At 38.3% G+C, this 24,133-nt stretch overlaps 3 protein-coding genes across 3 annotated transcripts; all 3 read right to left on the reverse strand.

Moving 5' to 3' along the window:
* LOC104229705 (ATP synthase delta chain, chloroplastic) lies at positions 1 to 1,026 on the reverse strand. Its single transcript, XM_009782393.2, has one exon. It carries the CDS (start codon positions 876 to 878, stop codon positions 132 to 134), a length of 747 nt encoding a protein of 248 aa, XP_009780695.1. The 5' UTR covers positions 879 to 1,026; the 3' UTR covers positions 1 to 131.
* Positions 1,027 to 17,259: 16,233 nt separating this feature from the next.
* LOC138879304 (GRIP domain-containing protein RUD3-like) lies at positions 17,260 to 17,985 on the reverse strand. The gene has a single exon (XM_070158910.1). The coding sequence runs from the start codon at positions 17,983 to 17,985 to the stop codon at positions 17,260 to 17,262; it is 726 nt and encodes a 241-aa protein (XP_070015011.1).
* Positions 17,986 to 18,492: 507 nt separating this feature from the next.
* Positions 18,493 to 18,942, reverse strand: LOC138879305 (uncharacterized). The gene has a single exon (XM_070158911.1). It carries the CDS (start codon positions 18,940 to 18,942, stop codon positions 18,493 to 18,495), a length of 450 nt encoding a protein of 149 aa, XP_070015012.1.
* Between the last annotated feature and the right edge of the window lie 5,191 nt (positions 18,943 to 24,133).

Raw genomic sequence — 24,133 nt, forward strand, 5'->3', positions numbered from 1 at the left:
TATAGCAACTACTAATATATATATTCATCCAAAAATTTAGAACAATACAGTATCTTCCATTTGCCTTTGAAGCAAATTATATTACAAAAATAAATCACTGAAAAAAAAATATAATTTTAAAAACAGAACAATTATACAGCTAATTGAATATCCCCAATTTCAAGTTGAGCAGCAATATCCTCAAGTTGTTTCTTCACACTCATATCAATCAACTTTGATCCTGAATTTCCGTACCTTATTGTAAATCCAGCTACTAGCGATTCATCAATAGCCGTTTTAATCCTCACATTTTTCGAACCTGTCAATCGCTGTACTCCTTTCGCGATCTGAGCCAAATGCTGCGATTCCAATTTCACAACAGAAGTGACCACAGCAAGTTCCGTGTCCGTAAGCGTATTGTATACTTTCTCGAACTCCTTTACAATTTCTTTGATTAGCTCCACGCGCTTCATGTCTACTAAAATGTTGAGGAAATTCGCCACGTGCGGCTGGATGCTCGAGGATGAAACGATCTCGTCCACGAGTTCGCGTTTCTTCTCTTCGCCGACGATAGGGCTCACGAAGAAGTTGTACACTGCTTCGTCGTCGAAGATTTTTTCGATTTTTTCGAGGTCGGCGGTGGTTTGTTCTAGGGTTCCGTTCGACTTGGCTACGTCGGCGAGTGCGTTCGCGTAACTTCCGGCAGCGGAAGCCACCATTTTTGCTCCGGAAGCACCGCCGCCGCGGCGGGAGGTGCGATTAGAGCGGAGCTTGATGGTGAGTTTCGGGAGCTTGAGGCCACCGGAAAAGGAGAGCTTCGCCGTCGGTCCGCTGATGATTTGAGTCGTCGGGGGTGATCTGGACTGGAAAGCTATCGGAGTTTGTTGTAGTGCCGCCATTGATCTTGTTTATGCGCTAGGAGAGAGAGAGAGAGAGAGAGAGTGTGTGTACTGATTTTGAGAGTGAAAAAATGAGAAAAGGGATTATGGAGGGGAATAGACGGTGAAGATTATGGGGGAAGTAGTGATCTACGGTGATGAAGGGATAAGATTATCATATATTACCGGTGAAGGATGGCCTCTTATCTGATGGTCTTTGGGGATAAGGAGTTGACACGTGTGTACTTCACATTTGATAGCAACTTGCTTTCTTTTTGAGCTAAATGGAGGGACAAATTTGTCAAATTTAAGAGTTGGACTTGCTATTTCCGATTTTGTTGTTTTGTTTATTAGCAGTAGTTTTTCTTTTCCTACTTGTTAGTCCCCAATTATTTAGTCAAAATAACATGAGTTAGCCAGTTTTTGCACTGGTAATTGAAAAATAGTCAATAATTATAAAGTCATTAAAAATAGTCATTATTTGTGCAAAGAAAAAATCTGGACAAAATCATCATAGCTGAAACACGGTAAGTTCTAGCATATTATGCTGGAAAATGAAGCTCTTGCATTATATTTTGTGAGCGTTTTGAAGTGAAACTTTTAAAAAGTAGCTCTTCAGAGTTTTTCGAATTTCCGAAAATTTCTGAAAATTAATTTCAAGTAAAATTTAAAATTTTCATGGCCGAATACTGATTCTAAAAAAAAGTGAAAACTTTTCCGAATAAGGTAAATTTTTTTATGGCCAAATATGCCCTAAAAATGTGTTTGATTTTTATAAATGTGTAAAAGTCTTGCATTTGAAAATGTACAGAAGTCTTACATTCATAACCTAAAAAATTTAAATACAATGTTAGTTGTTGATTTATAATAATAATAATAATAATAATAATAATAATAATAATAATAATAATAATAATAATAATAATAATATGTCAAGTATGTAAATTGTCACGATCCGAAATTCCCACTCTCGGGAGTCGTTATGGCGCCTACTCGTGAAAGTTAGGCAAGCCAACTGTTAAGATTCTACACATTAGCAATCAACCCAAATAGATATAAACAGTAACTAAAGCTAAGCAAATGAAAAGTGCGAAAGTGCTATAACAAATTCAAATAATCCAGTACATATCTACCCACGAATCTAGTGTCACAATTTCACGAACGACTAAGATTTTTACTACAAATACAAGTCTGAAAGAAGTACAAATGTTCTCGAAATGAAAAGAGACACTAGAAAGCTAAAACAGGGAAGGGAACTTCAGGCTCTGCGGATGCCAACAAATCTACCTTGGTCTCCCTGGACTGAAGGCAACTACTTCAGCTACTCACCGGGTCCGACACCGAATCTGCACAAATGAGTGCAAAGCACAATATCAGTACAACCGACCCCATATATTGGTAAGTGTCGAGTCTAACCACGGCAAAGTAGTGACGAGGCTAGGACACGACAACCATATAAACCTGTGCAGTTAAATCATATGCAAACAGAACCATATTAACATTAATCAATAGAATAAGATGGGAAGGGGACATGCTGCGGGGAATATCAAGTTCTAACAATAAACTAATAGAGAAGCATAAAGGACACCATAGTTAAATCAGCAGGAATAAGAAAAACAGTAACACGTGCACGACATCACCCTTCGTGCTTTTACTCTTGTTCTCTCCATATGAAACAACAGAAATGGAACGACATCACCCTTCATGCATTACCTCTCATGATCATGGCACGGAATCACCCTTCGTGCATTAACTCTCAAAATATCGGCACAACATCACCCTTCATGCATTAATTCTCAAATCAAGGCACGACATCACCCTTCGTGCATTAACACTCACTCACAATATCGGCACAACATCACCCTTCGTGCATTAGCACTCACTCACAATATCATGCACGATATCACCCTTCGTGATTTACATTCTTCCTCACCCAAACAATAGAAACAATACGTCTCGACAAGGGAATCAACAATATCAACAATAACATCCCGGCAAGGGAATCAGCTATAACCAATCTCGTTTCAACAGTTACTTTACAAAATGAATTCCAACTTGAGCCAATACTCAACAACGGTCAATTACCAAGAAATTATCATGAATCATGTTCAATATTGATAATCATCAACTTAAGTATGGACAATACACAATAGAGTCACAACAATATGATATAACACTCACGGGCATGCTTGACACCAACGTATAGAGACTCGTCACCATACCTATACGCCATACTCAACATTTACACGTAGTAAATAAGACCACAACTCTTATTCCCTCAAGCTAAGGTTAGACTCAACACTTACCTCGTTTTCACGAACAAAATCAAGCCTCAATTACCGCTTTACCTCTCGGTTCCACTTCCAATCTGCTTGAATCTAGGTATAATTTACTTAATAACATCAATAAATGCCAAATAAACCAATTCTAATGCATGAAAATAGTTTCCCCAATATTTTTTCCAAAAAGTCAAAAATTGACCCCGGACCCGCTTGGTTAAAACTCGAAGTTCGAACCAAAACCCGATCACCCATTCACCCACGAACTCAAATATGCAAATTAGTTTTGAAATCCGACCTCAAATTGAAGTCCAAATCCCCAAAATTTGAAAATCCTAACTTCTACCCAAAAACACTCAATTTCCCATGAAAAACTCTAGATTTGAAGTGAAATTATGTAAAAAGATGAATTATATTGAAGAAGATGAGTTGGAAATCACTTACTTATGATTTGGAGAAGTTTGAGTCTTTGAAAAATTGCCTTATGATGCTTAGGATTCGAAATTTTGAAGAATGAAGTTGAAATCCCGTCCAAATGATGTTTTGTTTAGGTGCAGATGTCGCAATTGCGAAGCTCGCAAATGCGAGACAGGATTCGCAAGTGAACCTGCTGCATGTCTGCTCCTTTCGCAATTGCGATGACTTCCCCTCCCTGATGGCTTCGCAATTGCGAAGAAAAGTTTGCAAATGCGAACAAGGCAGGTCTGGGCTTTCTTCGCAAATGCGATCAAGCCCTCGCAATTGCCAAGCCTGTTAGGCTTGCAATTGTGGAGCCTGACCTTGCAATTGCGAGATCAGAGCATGCAACACATACCAGCTACAACAACAATTTTATCTAAGTCCAAACTCACCCCATGGCCTATCCAAAACTTACCCGAGCCCTCGGGGCTCCAAATCAAACATGCACGCAAGTCTAAAAACATCATACGGACTTGCTTGTACGATCAAATCATCAAAATAATATCAACAACTATGAATTTAACCTCAAATTCATGAAATTCATAAGATAGTTCAAATTTTTCATTTTCTCAACCTAATGTCCGATTTATATCAAATCAATTCCGATTCTTACCAAATTTCACAGATTAAACTTAATTATTATTTTAAACATGTACCGAACTCCGAAACTAAAATACGGACCCGATACCATCAAGAACATAATCATTTCGTTTCCAAAAGTCTTTATATTTTCTAGCAAATAATTTTCTTTAAAAATTTATTTCTCGGACTATGTACATCGGAATTCGATTCCGGACATACGCCTAAGTCCCATATTTTACTACGGATCCTACGGGACCGTCAAATCACGGGTCTGGGTCCGTTTACCAAAAGTATTGACCTAAGTCAACTTTAATCAATTTTAAAGGCTAAATTCAATATTTCTCTTAAATTTCACATAAAAGCTTTCCGGAAACGCGTCTGGACTGCGCATGCAAATCGAGGTGAGACAAGGAGGTTTTTTAGGCCTCGGAACACAGATTTGACTTCTAAAACAAGAGATGACCTTTTGGGTCATCACATAAATACATTTATTGGTGTACATGACCTTATTCTTCGACATTGGTCAAGGGCGGAGCTTGAAGCATTAATGCGAGTTCAATCGAACTCAGTAGTTGTTGCTCAAACTATATATTTTTGTTAAAAGATTTATTAAATATATCTAAGTATTAAATTTGGCTAGTGTTTGGACATATATTTGATTGAAATTTGAGAAAAATAAATTTTTGAAGATGAGATGAAAAATAGTTTATGAAAGTTGAAATTGTGTTTGTACATGCATTTTACTTGAACAGAATTTATAGTTTTGTAGGTGAAAAACTTCTAGCCTATTTGGCTAAGCTTCTCAAGAGGCCAAAAGTGTTTTTTTTCCCAAAATCACTTTTTTCCCCTAACTTGAGGTGTTTGATCAAGCTTATTTGGGGAAAAAAGTGCTTTTGGGAAGAAACAGAAGCAGTTTCGGAGAAGCAGAAAAAGTAGCTTCTTTCCAAAAGCAGAAGCAGAAGCAGTTTTGGCTTACTTCTTACCTAAAATACCCTCAACAAAATATAGTATATACCAAAATAACCCTTAAACCTAATACATAGGATATTAATTTATAAATATTTCTTCTTATTTTTAGGAAAACTTTCTAATATATAGTGACTTCAGGGGTGAATGCTTTTATATTTGTTGAAGGAATTTTAATATATTTAACTTATATTAAAAGAATTAAGTACTTTTTAATTTTATTTTCATATTTTACTTAAATAAAATGTTTTTTAATTATTGCATGTAATAACAAAATTTTGAGATTATTTATTTACTTATAATATTAATTATTAAGTAAATCTATTCATGTCTTTATTCGTAACTTGACACTTAAAATCACTTTCTAAAAAGTTTGGCCAAACACAAATTATTTCTCAAAAGTGCTTTCAGACTAATTAGCCAAACACAAACTGTTTCTCTCCAAAAGTACTTTTGAAAAAGCATTTCTCAAAATAAGCTGATTTCTCCAGCTTGGCTAAACAGGCTATTCAAGAACTACTCTAGAACTGTGTTTGGAATTTGAAGATTTTGTTTTCAAAATTTTCCCAAAAATGGTTGAAATTTATAAATAAACAGATATTTAAAAATAAAATTTGAAAAAAAAACTCCCAAATTTTGTGGCGAGATGAAAGTTTAAAACCCAGTTAATAACTTTTAAAATTATTATTTTAAAATTTAGAACCCATAAAGTTAAATCTTTGGCTAGGCTTATGATATTGGTCAAAGACGTCCGGAGCAAAATGCTTTCTTAGCAAAGACAAATCGCAGAGCTAAACAAACGGGGTGAACTAGAATGAAACTCAAAAGTTGTCTTAATAGTTGGACATTATTTAATTTCTACGTAACTAATATCCCCTCCACTCACTTTTACTTATTCATTATACTAAAAATATATTTATACTTTTACTTATTTATTTTAGTAAATCAAAAGAAATGTATTTCTTATTTTACCCTTATTATTAACTACTCATTCCTCAAATTATATTCTAAGATTTTTTGAAATGCTATTATTATTAGGGGTTATATGATCTATTATAATTATTGTTGGCAGAATAGTTCGAGACACCCCCTGAACTTGACAACTTTTGTTTAGTTCCCCCTTAAACTTCACGTGATCTTTAATACCCCCTTAAACTTCACGTGATCTTTAATACCCCCTTAAACTTGGCAATTTCATAGTCTCGACCCCCTGGACGCTCACAATCCTTAGAAGTATGACACACGCATTGCCACGTGGATTTTTTTTTTAGTTATATAGTTATCTTTTTAGGTCCACCAACTATTTAAATTATTTTTTCATACCAAAATCTATATAAAAAATTTGAAACAACGTTATTTTGACTATAATTTTTTATTTGTCTAAAAATAAAAATACTTAATCAAGTTACTTTTATATATTTGGTCATAAAAAAGAAGGAATACACAGTTAGAATATATTATCATTACGTATAAAAAAATTAAAAAAAAAACGTTGTTGGAACTCCATATATTGACTAAATAAATTTTTTTAGCTAAGAATAGTAAAATTGTGATAAAATATTTACGTATTTGACATAAAAAAGAAAAATGCATAATTTAAATAAATAGTCATTGCATGAAAATAAAAATAAAATATACAATACTTTTTTCTTTTGGTAAAAAATATACCATTTGAATTTCATTACTTTTGCTAATCTTCTTTTTTATTTGGCTAAAATAAATGGAGATAATTTTTGTAGATTTGGACTGGAAAAAAAGATAAGAAGTATATAGTAACATATATTCATTGTATTTAAAAAATACAATTGGGAAAAAATATGCAATCTATTTTAAGAAGAAACAACGGGAAATACAATTGGAAAAAATAAATCGCTATATTTGATTATGTATCAATTAATATTTGAAAAATATCCCATTTGGAAGCTAATTATTCAATTTTTCTTACCTTCCATGCGCGTAATAGAGAGTCTATTCACGCTCTTTGCCATATTAACATCTAGGAGGGTCAAGACTATCAAATTCTAAGTTCAGAGGTATTAAAGATCACATGAAATTTAAGGGGGAACTAAATAAAAGTTGCCAAATCTAAGGGGGCATGAACATTTCTACCTTTATTATTTCTGAAGGGACGTGTAAAATCAATTTTTGACTAGAAGGAAGTGAGTAATAGTTTCTCTAGCGTAGTCTACAATTTATAACCTAACCAAGAACTAAATTGTCATATTGTCTATAATTGGACGAGGACAGAATAATGATCAACTGATATGTCCCTTCACTTTGGTAAATAAATGGAAATTTTACCTCTGGCAAAGGTATACACCCTATTTATTATAAATCAAAATCATTTTAAAATATTATTTTTTATAGCTATTTTTTATATTTTGTAACAAAATAAGTATTTATGGTATATACTACCAATGAGGCATGAAATAAGGCATGAAACACGCTATTTATGTTTTTCCTCTCTCTTTGATAGCTGCACATACCTATTTTAAGGTGATTGATGTTATTGTATTTATGAATACATGACGCGAATACATGTGAATACATGCGTATACAGCTGAACTGCCCAGATTTTAAGCGTTTTTTATTGATGTATTCATGAATACAACATCGCGAATACATGTGAATACATGCGCGTACAGCTAGACTGCCCTGATTTTAGGCGCTTTTTGCTGCTGTATTCATGAATATAGCAACACGAATACATGTGAATACAGGCGCGTACAACTGAACTGCCCTGATTTTAGGCACCTTTTGCTGCTGTATTCATGAATACATGGCGCGAATACATGTGAATACATGCGTGTACAGCTGGACTATCCTGATTTTTAGGCGTTTTTTGTTGATGTATTCATGAATACAACAACGCAAATACAACGAATACGCTACCGTAACAACAGAATAGTTGCTATAGGAAGTAATTATGAATATGACAACTGTAGGAAATTAATAACCACTAAACAATAGTGATTTCTGAAAATTCCTCTAAATAAATTGCCTAATTAAGCACTGAAGTTTGAGTATAAAAATAGGGATGAGACTCCTCTATATTTCCTATTTTTTCATTCCCCAAGTTTCTACTTGGATAAAAGTCACATATTATAGCTAAGAATTATATTAAAGGTTGAGATTTAATTAATCAAAATAAGGTCCTAACCACGATTAGAATAATTAATTATTTCCACATATTTGCTCCAAATATTTTTATAGCCCACATTCTAGCTGTACATTATCTCTTTCTTAAATGTCTTTACAAAAAAATCTTTCTTTCCTGGACTAAAGTTTTCTCCATGCTTCTGGAAATGGGATATATTATAAAGATAGTGTTATGATATTTAAGTGTTAATTAAAATAACTGGCATAGATAATAACTAACGAAATATAAATAAAGAAAAATAATTGTAGTTTTTGTATTAACGAAGTTATTTTTCTCCTTTTACAAAAAAAAGTTTTATTAGTAAGTCAAAATAACCAAATATTCTCTTAGAAAAATATTATTCGTTATACTAAACATATGCCTGTCACAGGGAAAAAATCAAAGGTATTTTCGGTAGTTTAAATTCATGAAAGTAGGGCAAAAGAAAATGTATGACATGATACTAAAAGAATATGTGCAAAAAGAATGAGGCGCTGAAAAACTATTTCTCTAGGAAAAAAAGAGAAGAGTTTTTAATATATTTAAGGAAGAAATAATGTACCACTAGATTTATGGGATTGCTAAATATTCAGAGCAAATATATGGAGGAATTAATTATTCTAACCATGATAATGACCATCTTAATTAATTACTCCCTCCGTTCACTTTTACTTGACATGCATACTAAAAATAGATTTTTATTTTTACTTGTCATTTTACGCATATTAAGAGAAGATAATTTTTTTCCTGTTATACCCACAGTATTTATTATTCATTTCAAATCATTTTCTCAAATCCAATAAAATTTACATCAATCAATATGAGTATCATGGTAAATTATACACTTCATTTATTATTTCTTAAGGGGCGTAAATGGTCAAAACGTGCCAAGTAAAAGTAAACGGAGAGAGTACATTTTAACCTTTAATTTTTCAATATGACACGTGTCTTCTATCCACATGGAAACTTGGAGAAATAAAGAAAATAGAAAATGGAGAGGAGCTCCAACCTAAAAATGTATCTTTATACTCTCTTATTCTCTTATATTGTACTCTCATATTTGACTAAAAATAGGTCTTCTTACTCTGTTATAAAAATAGGGAGGATGTATACATCCAAAATTGGGGAGCTCGACTTTGGGGCTACTATGCCGTTCCACGCCCAACCTCGAGATGCCCGAAGCAGAACGTGAGGTACGACCCCAAGGTATGTCCCTCGAGGGAGCACATCGAAGGCTCACTATGGTTGATCTCGGAGCAGTACAATCGACGATCGTCATGGAAAGACGGGAAAATTTCCAAATACACGTGTTTAGAGCTGATCAGGTCTGCAAGAATAGTAAAAATCCGTACTAAGCTATTATATAGCTGTACCAATAGCATTTCCTCGTTATTATTAGACATGTACTATGTTGGAATTCCCCCTCCTATATAAAGGGGACCCTTGTCATTTTATAGAGAAAAAAAAACATTGACTACAATAGAACATTCTCTGCTTTTCTTGCTTAAACGTGCTCAACGATTACTCTACATATTTATTGCTTGTTCGTTCATTATTCATCCCTTGCTCATTTATTGTTCATCATTGTTCTTCATTTATTGCTCATCGCCAGCCTTTAAAGGCTGCCCTCGAGGTCCCATATCGTTGAGCTCGAGGCCCTCAACCTTGGAACCACTCGGGTTTGCTTATCATTTCTTGCTCATTTACACTTAACATTATTCACCTAACAACTAGTATTAAGATAAATCACGTATTTTTAGAACCATAAATCAAATATAATTGTAAATACCATTTTCAAGGTAAACAGTTGGCGCCCACCGTGGGGCTAAAAATAATAGCGATTGTTTTGGTGCTAGTTTTCTAATAACACACGTTACTCTTCATACTTTTTTTTTGTCAAAGATTCTTTGATTTCAGGCTTAATCATGTCTAGCCCACAAAATGCACCTCTTCATGACAGTGAAGGACTTGGAGAAAATAGCGGCATAGGGTTGGGTGTACCACCTGTAAACCCTAAGGGAGTGCCAAACATGGAGCTAGTTGATGTTAGCTACCAGAACGTTCTAAACACGGAAGCAGGCGCAGACCCCGTAAGGAACAGACTCAGGGAAGCCCAGGCTGGAGGCCAAGAAGCACGAGGGATGGAAGAAGGAGGAGTCAGCCTTCAAGTCATTTTTGAAATGTTACAAGCACAACAAGTGGCTATTGCTCAGCTGCAAAATCAACAGAAAACTCCAAGCATAGCAGCACCGGAAATGGCTCCTCGAGTCGAGCAGGCACCAAAGAGATCGAGTAACAACGGGTCAGCAATAGACCCCACTATTGTGAAGATGCTCGAGGACCTCACTAAAAGGATTGAATCAGGAGAAAAGAAGATAGATGCTAACGATAAAAAATAGAGACTTATAACTCAAGGGTCGATCAGATCCCGGGCGCACTCCCGATTCTGAAGGGTATAGATTCAAAGAAGTTTGTGCAAAGAACATTCCCATCAAGTGCGACTCCGAATCCCATCCCGAAGAAATTCAGAATGCCCGATGTCCTAAAGTATAACGGGACCATGGACTCCACCGAGCACATTACCATTTATACTTGTGCTGTAAAAGGGAATGACTTAAAGGATGCCGAGATTGAATCCATATTGCTAAAGAAATTTGGAGAAACATTGTCGAAGGGAGCCATGATGTGGTATCATAACCTACCCCCGAACTCGATTGATTCGTTTGCCATGTTGGCAGATTCTTTTGTGAAGGCGCATGCCCGTGCCATCAAGGTTACTACAAGGAAGTCCGACGTCTTCAAGATCAAACAAAGGGAAAACGCGATGTTGAGGGAATTCGTATCTCATTTCCAGATGGAGCGAATGGAATTGCCACTGGTCTCCGATGACTGGGCAGTGCAGGCCTTCACTCAGGTCTTGAAGGAGCGAAGCTCGATAGCTTCGAAGTAGCTAAAACAGAACTTGGTTGAGTATCCTGCCGTGACTTGGGCAGATTTATACAACATGTATCAATCGAAGACCAGGGTCGAGGATGACCAACTGGGAGCCCCCTATGGTTCAGCATATCCTAGCAGGCTCTTAACAAATGAATAATGGTTTATGGAAAGAGAGTCCAAACCAAACAAGGAAAGATATCAGCCGTATGTAGAAGATCGAAGAAATGCCCCAAAGCGTAATGCACCTCGAGGTGATCGAAGGACAGATCGAGGTTAGAGTTCCCGGGGACTCATCACTGAAACCCGTTTCGATATGCATACTGGGCCGGTAGAGGCACCTCGGTTACCTGAGTACAACTTCAACATTTGTTAGTTTATATTAGTTTACCAAACAGTAGAGTACCTGGTCCTCTATGAGGTTAAGCTGAGAATGCTAGTAAAACTGTAAGTAAATGAGACACAGGATTTTTACGTGGAAAAATCCCACACAAGGGGACAAAAACCACGACCTACACTTGTAAGATTTCAACTTCACTAACTTGTAATCTCACTATTACAGGCTACTTTGTAATACCTCTACTACAAAGGATTCAACTTAACTAACTTGTGATACTCCTACCACAAGCCACTTTGGGACTCTCTAGTTACAAAGGCTTTAAACTTATAACTAAACCTAGTCACAACATAAACTCAGAAAGTTTACGGATTTTGGGTTTCCTAAAACAAAGCTTCTAAGAAAGCAAGATAGGAGTTATAATGAAGAACAAATAACAAGATTACAACTCAACTATGGATACACATAGACTCATTGTGAAACTGATCCTTAAGTGGAGTTGTCTTCTTGTTCTTGACACACCAGTGACTTTAATGCCGGATGAACATTTTAATTCTTGAGAGAATATCACTGAATGCACAAGTAAATGTGTTGTGCCTTGCACCAGGTTGTTATACCACAAAAGACATCACAATGGTGATGTCAAATCTTGGTACACGCTACTTCCCAATAAGAAGTGACTGCTGCACTGTCTGTTGCACTGTCGCGTGTACAGTTGCGGACAATCACTTTCTGTAGTTGCGTTCTAGCTGTATAGTTGACTTGTACTTCTATCAGAGAACCCTAAGGGACCAGGTCCTTACTGTGTTCCTCTTTGTAACAATTGCAGATAGTCACTATCTGCTGTTATGTTCCAACTATACAGTTGACTTGTACTTCTGTTGGAGAACCCTAAGGGACTAGGTCCCTGTTGTGTTCTTCCTTGTGGTTGTTCACTCACTTGCTGGAGATCAGACTGAACGTTGTTCATTTGAAAAGTACACCAGGTGGGTAAGGTTCTTTATCTGGTTCTTGACAATAAGTTTGTTAGATCATCAAAACATAAGAAGCAAAAAGCAAAGACATTGAAAACACATCAATTTCCCCCTTTTTGATGATGACAAACTTAGGCGGTGATGGTATTTTTTTAGACCAGAGATAACCAGATAAGGTACCAGAAACTACACAAGTTCCCCCTGACATTTTTCTTTTGATTCCCCCTTAATCAGATCCCTTATATTTGCAGCAAGTTTATACACAAGCTCCCCCTGACTCCCTGACCCCTGACCTTTCCCCCTTTTTGGCATCATTAAAAAGATACACAAGCATACAATCATCATAAAGAAGTCTAACACAGCCAACTCATACCACATATGTGCACACAACATGAGAGAAAAGAGAAGCCAGAGGAAAACAACATTGTACATGCACAAAGAGGAGTTGTTTCATTAATATTAACAATGGACTGAGCAAAACATGAGCAGTAGTGGTGAAATCCAGCATGCCTATCACAAAAAGACAAACAAAAGGAAAACAACAACCACAAGTCATTAGAGCAAAAGATAGTTAGCCACTGAGAGGATCCTAGGGGGCACTAGAAGAAGGAGTCTTGGAAGAGGAGGTAGCAATGGTTTTGAGAACCAGGTCTAGTCGGGCATTTGCAGACAATGTTCTTCAAGCAGTTTTGCGCGAAGCTTATCATTTTCCTTTGTCAGGCGGGCAACTTCTTCATTAATGGAATCGGGTCCTTTAACTGCTTGACTGAGCTGAGTATCCAGTATGGCATTTTGAGCCCTCAACCTTATGATCTCTTCAGAAGCTGCATTTTGAGCATTGATCAGCTAAGAAATGGTCGAGATTTTTCCACCAACTCTTTCTACGCACTCACATTCTTCCAGAGTAGTTTTAGAGAAGATTTGCTTGCGTGTGCCCACTCTGGGATTATCCAAGGGGACCTTGTAAAATCTGAACACTTGAGTGAGGAGAAAACCATATGGTAGCCCATGATTCCCACCTTTAAAATTTGCCAACTTTTGCATAGGATCTATTATGATTGCTGGCAGATTGATTGGGACAAACTCATCAAGCGCCTACATTAACACCATATCCAATTTTGTAGCAATGGACCGTCTCTCAGAACGAGGCAAAAGCACCTTATTGACTAGTTCAAAAAGAAGCTGATACTGAGGAAGTAATACCTTCTTATGCACCTGTTCCCCCTGCTGAATAGCTTGCTCTTTCATGATAGCTCTCCTAAAGTTGTCACCACAGACACCTTTGACTGAGGACATTCCTTCACATGGAATTCAGAGGCATGCTCCCCTGAAATTTTGTACCGCATCTTCGTACATCAGAGGCATGCTCCCCTGAAACAAGTGCTCCCATTGCTGAAATTCCACTATCTCTAGAATTTGTCTCATACCAGCCATCTCTGAAATTGCTAGGTCAAATGTACGACCCCAAAGACTTTCTAAGTTCTTAATCTCTCATGCCAAAGACCACATCACTGGGTATGGTCCTCAGACGACCAGGTTCCCTTATAGTTTTCCGTTTTCATTTGCTAGATCCTTCAACAGACTTTTCTTTCCAATTTACTAGCCCCACAGTATCATCTTTAGACATGGCTTGCTCAACTGGATTCTTCTTAGATTTGCTGCTGCCCTTCATGGATGCACCATTTTGTTTCTCAATAGCTTCATCGGAAGCTTCATCCACAGACTTTTGAACTTTTATACATTGTTTCACTAAGGAACCAGGTTCCTTTGGAGTATTTTTGTCAACCCCACTTATTGGAACGCTCTTGTCAGTAACACTCCTCCTACTTTTCTACAATGTAAACTTAAAGCCCTCTTTCTGATATGACCTGATAGTGGATGACTTGGAGGGGGATTCTAAGAGCCTAGGATGATTAGGCGGTGCAGAAGTGGGTTTGCTTGGAAGAGAATCAGGTTTTTCAGTAGTTTTTTCTGGGAATGTCTCATGAGCTAAAGAGTCGAGAAGTGCTATAGTTCTTACATCGCCTAGGAATGGAGTTTCTTCCCCCTGATACTCAGATAAGAGATATGCTCATTCATTCATCAGACTCTTAGCAGCAATAGCCATGATGTTATGCGCTGCTTCCTTTTCTGGTGACTCTGTGAGAGTCACTAAGTCCAAATGGAGGAGTTCACATACTGATCAGGATCATCCTCAGAAACCTCTGCCATTTGAGAGGTAAAACCTCCTGAGTGTTCTTTGATGAGATTAGAGGAATAAAGACACATAGGGTTTTCAATACATAGAAGGAAAACATGGTTTGTCAGAAAAGGAGAGATTATAGGAAAATAGGAGGAACCAGGTATGGATACAGTAGTATTGGAAAGAGTGGAATGTTGAATTTCTAGGGATGATTTTACGGATGATAGGGAAGTGAGAGTAATGTTAATGGTAGGAGAGGGAAGCGATCGTTCGATTGCCATTATAGGAGTATTTAGTAGGTAAATAGAGTGAGGGAGAGAGATGAAGAGAGAATCACATATATAAAGAAGGGATGAGGGTTCATGACTTATTGTGAGGGAGAAAGAAAGTTTTATTGGAAAGAGGAATAATGATGAGAAGAGAGAGAAACAGGTTCTGAATAGCTTTGAAAACGGCGGTAGGTTTATGGGAAAATGTTATCGTGCAGAGGGGATGAAGGGATTTGAAAGACAAGATAAGACATGCATACTTTGAAAAGTCGGATGATGTGGCAGTTGAGTTAATTTTGTTAACATTTTTGAGAAGGCATGCAGAACAAGCACATTACTACTAACCTGTGGTACATGAACCTGATGCCCGAACATTTTTTTTTGAAAAAGATTTTAGCAGCTCTTCTTTTGCAGTTCATTACTGTGCCTTTAGCTTCTACGATCGTCATGCGTGTTTACCTGCAATGGTATCGATGTGTGTTAGGCTTTGCCAGAAAACACTTTAGCTAATTTTACCTGAAGGTGCTTTTCGTAGCCAACTGATGGAGAATCAGGTTCTCCATTAGGTTTCAATAATCCCAGCTTCACCTTGTTTCTTCCAAAATGTTCCCTCCTCAAGGCTTTATTGAGAATATTTGGAATTTGATCTTCTGTACCACAGAACTTTCCACAGATCAACCCTTTCTCCATATTAATCCTCAGAAGATAATGCTTCACCTCAATGTGCTTGGTCCTCTTGTTTTGAACTGGATAGAGAAGGTATACCCTCAGAAAATACCCAAAATCTTCTAGTTGCTTCTTAATTCAAAGTGTTTGAGCACATCAGGATGCTCCCGCTACACATTCTGATTCAGTTGTTGACGAAGCCATTGAGTTTTGCTTCCTTGTGCCCCAAGAGACAAGACATGATTATGGCAAGTGAGCCATTCCAAAAGTGCTTTTCCTATCCACAAGATAACCTGCATAGTTAACATCAACATACCTAATAAGATTAAAACTGTCACCTGATGGGTAATACAGGACCAGGTCTTGAGTTCCCTTAGGTATCTCAAACTTCTTTTGGCATCCTTCAAGTAGGATTCCTTGGGACTTTGACTTTGAATTCTATTTTGGAGTAGGAATACAGAAGGGACCAATTTTTTTTTTTGAATTTTTGATTCTTGTCTAAAACCAGAATGAAGAGGAGTGATTATGTTATCAGGTAGATGGGAGCTTTTGTGTTTCCAGTTTGGGACTGAGGTTTGATTGGTAGAGGAACTTGGCAGGTTAATTGGATTTCCCTGCACTCCTTGTTCTGTTACTTGTGGAGTGCCTTGCACTGCATCTCCACTCTTTCTTCAGCTTCAGTGGTAGTAATTGAAGTACCAGGTTCCTTATGAGAAGTGGAAGAGAATGTTGCTTTGTCTTTCACCTGTCTCCTTCATCTTACTCATCATATAAGCCTTCCCATTTGAAACCTCAGATCTTTCCCAAGTGTTAGACATGGTTCATTATATTGATCATCACTCTTTCCTCCTTTGTTAGAAGAGGGTGTCTCGTTGGATAGCACATGAACACTTATTTCCACCCAGTGTGCTCTTTTTTATAGACTTTGTGGCCTTTGCTTTATGGGGGAGTATCCCAGAAGGATTCCTTCATCGCCTTTTGCATCAAACTTCCCAAGCTGGTCCTTCCCGTTGTTGATACCATGGCATTTTCATTCAAAAAGACTCTCAAATAAGTTGTCCTTGGTTTTCTTCCATTTAGCAGCTCATAGTGGGTTTTGTTCAAGAGGGACGTCATCATACACCTATTCACCAAGTAGCAAGCAGAGTTTATTGCTTTTGCCCAGAATTGTTTTTGGCGATTCCACTGTCGATGAGCATTGTCCATGCTGTGTCTTCCAGAGTTTTGTTCTTTCTTTTAGCAACACCATTTTGCTGTGGAGTCCTTGGTGCTGAGAAGTTGTATGTGATTCCATTTTTGTTACAAGCTCATCAAATTTGACATTGTCACATTCTGTCCCGTGGTTAGATCTGATGCATACTACCTTCAATTTTATCTTCACTTGGATCTTCTTGACAAAGGCCCTAAACACCTCGAAAGTCTCATCCTTTGTTCTAAGAACCAGTGTCTAGGCGAATCTTGAATTTTACAGACCATGAACTAGGTCCTTCTGAATCAATTTATTAAGAAGTGAGAAGCTTTCTTGCCCCAGTCTTCCATGCCAAAGTTTTGCATTATTATCAACTGACTTCAAGCATTTCATATCACCAACTTGTAAAGATTCAAAGTCAGCAATCTAGATGTTCTTGTTTTTTTGTCCACTAAGACCACTTTGCCAGTTACCAGATTGGTAACTGTGCACACCTTTGATTAGAACTCTACTGTGTTCTACTTTGTTCCCTTTCTCAAGTTCACTACATAGACTAGTTTTCACATCATTTAATTCATGTTCAAGCTTGATGTGTGTCTCACTAGCTACTTCCTTCCCTTTCCCAAGACTCACAGTCCTATGTTCTCTATTGAGTCCCTCAATGGTTTCATCTAGGTCAGTGATTATCACTAAAAAATCATCCCTCTCTTGCTCAGTAGCTAAAATATCTTCTTCTAGAGTGTGTTTCTCATTACTGAGATCTTCTATTGTTTCCTTCAAGTCAACAACCACTACCATCAGGTCATCTTTCTCATTTTCTACACTAGTTATTTTTTCATTTAGAGCATCTTTATCTTTTTCAAGATTAGCTATGGTCTCATTTAGGTCCACTACGTAGACCACCATATCATCTCTAGATTGTTCAGCTTCTCCTAGTTCTATGGTCAGGACCTCCTTATCATTATCAAGGCTATAATAAACATCAATTAGAATATTTGCTAATGACCTTAACTTCTTAGAAGAGTAGGATTTCAGATTTCTCTGAACATCCCTAAAATTTACCTCATCAACTTCATCTTCTTCATCCTCATCAGACTGAGCTATCAGCGCAAACAATGAGTCATACTTCGTTACTTCAGTTTCCACTGCCATCATGGAACCGTTTTCTGCATCTGGTTCCCTTTCTGGTTCACTGGAGAAGTCTCCCTAAGCAGCAAGAGCCTGCTTCACAATATTGTCAGCTGCACTTTTTCGATTGAATCGTTTGTCTGGAACCAGGTTCCTTTTTGCTGCTTTATCAGGATTTTGTTTGTATTGCTCCTGTTTCACGAGTGGACAATCTTTGATGAAATGCCCTGGTTTTACGCGTCTGTGACAAAGATCATTGTTCCTTGCCTTTCTTGAACTGCCCCTCTTTGGTATACTACCATTTCTTCGAACCATCTTTTGAAATCTTTTAGTAAGATATGCCATATCACTATCTTTATCACTTGAGTCACTGCTTTCAGCCTTGAGTACCAGGTTCTTTTCCTTCTTCGACTCTCTCCTTTCACTGTCTTTCTTTCTCTTCATCTCGTATGTATTTAGATTACTAATCAACTCATCTATGGTTAGGATTTATAGATCTTTAGCTTCAGTGATGGCATTTACCTTACTTTCCTAAGAACCAAGTAGAACACTGAGGGTTTTCCTTACAAGCTTGTTTCTGGGAATAATATCTCCAAGTGAATGAAGCTCATTTATGATGGAAGTGAATCTGGTGTGCATATCCTGTATAGACTCATCATCCTTCATCCTAAAGAGCTCATACTCTGTGATGAGCATGTCAATCTTGGACTGTTTAACCTGAGTAGTTCCTTCGTGTGCGGTTTGCAACACTTCCCATATTTCTTTGGCAGTATTACAAGCTGAGACTCTGTTGTACTCATCCGGTCCTATACCATATACCAAGATTTTCTTAGCGCGATAGTTCTTTTCTACGGCTTTTCTATCAATGTCGCTGTACTCTTTTGTGTCTTTCGGCACCATTGGTCCAGTTTTTTCAAGCTTCTTCATAAGAACATGTGGACCATCACAGATGATGTCCCACAGTTCTAAATCTTTGGCCATTATAAAATCATGCATGTGAGTCCTCCACTAGCCGTAGAATTGACCATTGAATCTAGGAGGTCTGTAGGTTGATTGTCCTTCCTCAAAGTTGGGTGGAGCAGCCATTGAGATCCTTTCTAGGTGTTAACCTTTTAGAAAGAACCTTCCCTGATACCAATTGTTAGTTTATATGAGTCCACCAAACAGTAGAGTACCTGGTCCTCTATGAGGTTAAGCTGAGAATGCTAGTAAAACTGTAAGTAAATGAGACATAGGATTTTTATGTGGAAAAATCCCACACAAGGGGAAAAAAACCACGACCTACACTTGTAGGCTTTCAACTTCACTAACTTATAATCTCACTATTACAAGCCACTTTTTAATACCTCTACTACAAAGGATTCAACTTAACTAACTTGTGATACTCTTACCACAAGCCACTTTGTGACTCTATAGTTACAAAGGCTTTAAACTTATGACTAAACCTAGTCACAACATAAACTCAAAAAGTTTACGGATTTTGGGTTTCCTAAAACAAAGCTTCTAAGAAAGCAAGATAGGAGTTACAATGAAGAACAAATAACAAGATTACAACTCAACTATAGATAGACATAGACTCATTGTGAAACTGATCCTTAAGTGGAGTTGTCTTCTTGTTCTTGACACACTAGTGACTTCAATGCCGGATGAACATTTTAATACTTGAGAGAATATCATTAAATGCACAAGTAAATGTGTTGTGCCTTGCACTAGGTTGTTATATCACAAAATACATCACAATAGTGATGTCAAATCTTGGTACATGCTTCTTCCCAATGAAAAGTGACTGCTGCACTGTCTACTACACTGTCGTGTGTACAGTTGCTGACACTCACTTTCTGCAGTTGCATTCCAGCTATATAGTTGACTTGTACTTCTCTCAGAGAACCCTAAGGGACCAGGTCCCTGTTGTATTCCTCTTTGTAACAGTTGTGGATAGTCACTATCTGCTGTTACGTTCCAGCTGTAGAGTTGACTTGTACTTCTGTTGGAGAACCCTAAGGGACTAGGTCCTTGTTGTGTTTTTCCTTGTGGTTGTTCACTCACTTGCTGGAGATTAGACTGAACATTGTTCATTTGAAAAGTACACCAGGTGGGTAAGGTTCTTTATCTGGTTCTTTACAATAAGTTTGTTAGATCATCAAAACATAAGAAGCATAAGTCAAAGACATTGAAAACCCATCAATATCGATTTCTCGGGCATCGTATCGGCCATAGGTAAAATCAAAGATACCAGGTGGCCAAAACCCATACTATTAGATCCTTCACAAAGGAAACCTAACTTGGTATGCAAATTTCACAGCACTCATGGTCATAGGACTAAGGATTGCAGACAGCTTCCAGAAGAGGTAGCCCGACTGATCAGCGAAGGGTACCTTTGAGAGTTCCTCAGCGACCTAGCTAAAAACCAATTTCGGGAAAGAGAGGCGAATAGGAAAAATGAGCCAGAAGAACCACATCACGTCATCCACATGATCATTGGAGGGGTCGACGCCCCACAGGGAACCATTGTCAAGCGAACAAAAATATCCATCACCAGGGAAAAGCGAACTCGGAGTTACATAACAGAGGATGATCTCACATTCAATGAAGAGGACATTAAGACCTTGTCTCAGCCTCATAATGACGCACGAGTAATTTCTTTTATTTTGAATAAGTTTCAAATTAAACGTGTGCTCATGAATATAGGTAGCTCGGCCAATATAATCAGGTCGAGGGTGGTGGAGCAGCTCAGACTGCTCGACCATATAGTACCCTCATCTCAAGTCCTCAATGGATTCAATATGGCGAGCGAGACAACGAAAGGAGAGGTCGTCCTCCTGGTCAATGTGGCTAATACAATCCAAGATACCAAGTTTCATGTCATTGAAGGTGACATGAGATACAATGCCTTACTTGGAAGGCTGTAGATACACAGTATGAGGGTAGTGCCATCAACCCTTCATCAAATGATGAAGTTTCCAACCAAGGATGGAGTAAAATCAATGTATGGGGAGCAGCACGCAGCAAGAGAGATGTTCGCAGTGCATGACGTAGCACCAACATCAATACCCTCAACATCGAAGAAGCCAAAAGACAAGCAACCAGCCAAATAGTAACCACAACCTACATTCTTGGCTTCACCCGAATGAGTGAATAAACGACCGTGCCGCGTCCTCGGAGCAAGCAATTAAAACGGATCGAGGATCTAACACTATCAATGTAAAGGTACAACTTTCTCCCTTTTCATTTATGTTTTATACTAACTTATTGCAGGTGTTCGATCAAGAGGAATCGAAGCACACTCCAGCTCGAAGACCTTGGGTTTTAACGCATGCGTTGTGCTCTTTTTTCCTTAGACCGGGTTTTATCCCAAACAGTTTTTACCGGCGAGGTTTTTAATGAGGCAACATTTATATGCTACCTAAGGAGAACTCAACAAGTACTCAAGGCTTCTTCTCAATCAACCTCGAATACTAGGGGGCATCCCCCTCGGAGGTTATCTTTTCAAAGAAATCGAACTATGCCTAGGAGAGCCTCGATAGGAGAATGTTCTATTGGGCCAAACGGTCAAATGAACCGTGTCCATGTAGAATAATCGAGCCTCCAAAGGCAAAAAACATGTACCATATACCAAGTAATTAAGGAAGCCTCTTTACTTATCAAAACACTTTGCGCCTCGAAGAAGCTCAATACTTTCTCATAAGATGACTCGAGGGCCTAAAAACTCTCGAACACTCGGGGACTGTCATTGATAGTCAGTTCATCGAGCCATCAAAAACTCGAATTCATAAGACCTCGATCAGGCAACTTCGAGCTCATAAGCCCTCAGTGAGGCAACCTCAAACCTATAAGACCTCAACGAGGCATGCTAAAACTTATAAGACCTCAAAAAGGCATAACCCCAATATTAAGACCAAGGCTATATATCGAACTTGTAAGACCCCTAAAAAGGCATACCCTCGATATAGACGCCGAGGTCATCTCACCTGGGGACTAAAGTCTATGGTCATATCAAAAGGCTCCAGCCAAATTAATGCGGCTCGGAGACGTCCGACCGCCACCATAAAATTAGAGGCCTTCAAATACTTCAAAAATACTTCGAAAAGAACCGGTTAATCAAGCTACCCTCGGCATAAGCAAAGGAGCTTCGATAATATCAGTTTCGAACAATAAAAGGGCTTCGAAAACAATCAGCCTCCTATGAAAAGGCTTTGAAAATTTTGCATTTGAGTGAACCTCCTGAGGTACTTGGCTATCGTCACATATCGACTCATGATCGAGGTTCTCTTTTGAGCCGTCGAAGAGTCAAACGAGCATAAAACATGCCAAGGCATAATCAAAACGTCAAAAGTCTTTAGCCAAAATGAGGGAAAACTATAGCCATATTAGAGGTCGCATAGACCCAATTAAAAAAGTGCCTAAGGGACAATGCGTAAAAGCCTAAGGGCCAGCCTAAAGAGCCTATAGTCCAATGCGTAAGAGCCTTCGGGTCAGCCTAGAGAGCCTAAGGGCCAATACGTAAGAGCCTAATGGCCAATATGTTGAAAACCTAAGGGTCAATGAGCTTGAGTCAAAACTTGATTCGAGGACTGAATCCTAAATGATCAACTATTATCAATTACTCATCAAGCACCACCTAAGAATTCCTATCTTAAAGTCCAACATATCGGACTAATTATCGACAAGCATCAACAGTCAAAACATAAACAAAAACACAAGCAAGTGGAAATTCATATAAAAGGAAAAACCAAAGGGTTTCCTTTTTTATTATAAATAATGTTTCAAAAATATATTTACATCACTCCCGCAGGGAGCCCTATACAAAGAACAAGAAAGAAAAACCTAGTCTACTCTCGGGAACTTATCCTTTCCCCCTTGGGGACTATGTTTCCATTGCACCCTCGGGATCAACTCCCTCATCGGCCCTCTCTTCATTGTCTTGAACATCGGAAATAAGGAACTTGGCGTTGAACTCATCTGCCTTGGCCTGCTCTATCTCTTTTGAGAGATCGAAGCCTCTACTATAAGTCTTCTCAAGAGTTTCCCTCTGGGATTTGCATCGGGCATATTCATTGCTTCTCCTCTCTCGATCGGAAGCCCCCCTCAACTTCGTACGAGCTTTAACAACATCTTTTAGATAGATGGCCACCTTCTTATCGGCCTTTGCTCGGACCTCTTCGGCTTCGGTTCGAGCGTTTACGACTTTGGCCTTCATCATAAAAAGATCTATTTTAAGCTTAGCAATCCTGCTCATCTGGATCGAGTCGCCTTCTCGATTATTACAAAGCTGTATCTCGAGGGCAGAGGCCTTAGCCAAAATGTTCCTTTTGGCTGCAACATGAACATCTATCTATGCCTTCAAGTCGTTACATTCAGAATTGACCTGGTTGGCTTTGCCCCGAAGGCGCTTTAGCGTCTCTGTCTTTTTCTGCAACTGGGATACCGAAACATTAGTTTTCGAAAATGGGAGAAGAAGCCTATATTCCCTCAAAACAGAAGTTACCTATTTCTCGAGGTTGCCTTCGTAATCACGGCTTCGGTCTAACTCCGATCGGGGATGTATCAGCTCTTTTGTATTCTTATCACAAAGAAGCCTGAGATCTCTCTCCCCATTCAAGGCTTTATGCAACTTATCCTCATAGTGAAGCATCTCAGACTTGAGCTTATCGAAGGCCTATGAGAAAGAAAAGTTCAGTTAAAGAGGAGAGAGTATGAAGTTGAAAAAGTTATAATAACTTCAAAACTCAACATGGAGCAGAGCCGCTGAGCTTCCTCGAAGGTCGACTTTGCATCTACCAGCTCAGTCTCATCGGCCTCGGTAGAGTAACCCGAGGTGCTCTGACTGGGCGGAGATACGTCGAAGCCCATTCCCCTCGGAGTACTTCCCGACGCCTGAGAACCAGCTGCCAAATTAGGTAATAAAGGACCTCCACCTTTCCTCGCTTGTGGAATCTCTCCCTCGAGCTAGGGGCCTCGAGCCCAGCAGGCTCAACAATTTTAGGATGCCTCCTAGTTCGAGCCTTCAATATAGAGTCATCCTCTCTGGGTGCATTGATGTCCACAAAACGACAGATAAAAATGAGGTCTTCGTCAGCGGCAATGTCCTCCTCGTGCCTCCGGGCAGATCCTGCTGTGTTATGGGAATCCTTGTCCTCTGAGGACCTTTTCCTTTTACTATCCTTCTCTATCT

The sequence above is a fragment of the Nicotiana sylvestris genome, chromosome 10, assembly GCF_000393655.2.
Source record: "Nicotiana sylvestris chromosome 10, ASM39365v2, whole genome shotgun sequence".
Lineage (NCBI taxonomy): Eukaryota > Viridiplantae > Streptophyta > Magnoliopsida > Solanales > Solanaceae > Nicotiana > Nicotiana sylvestris.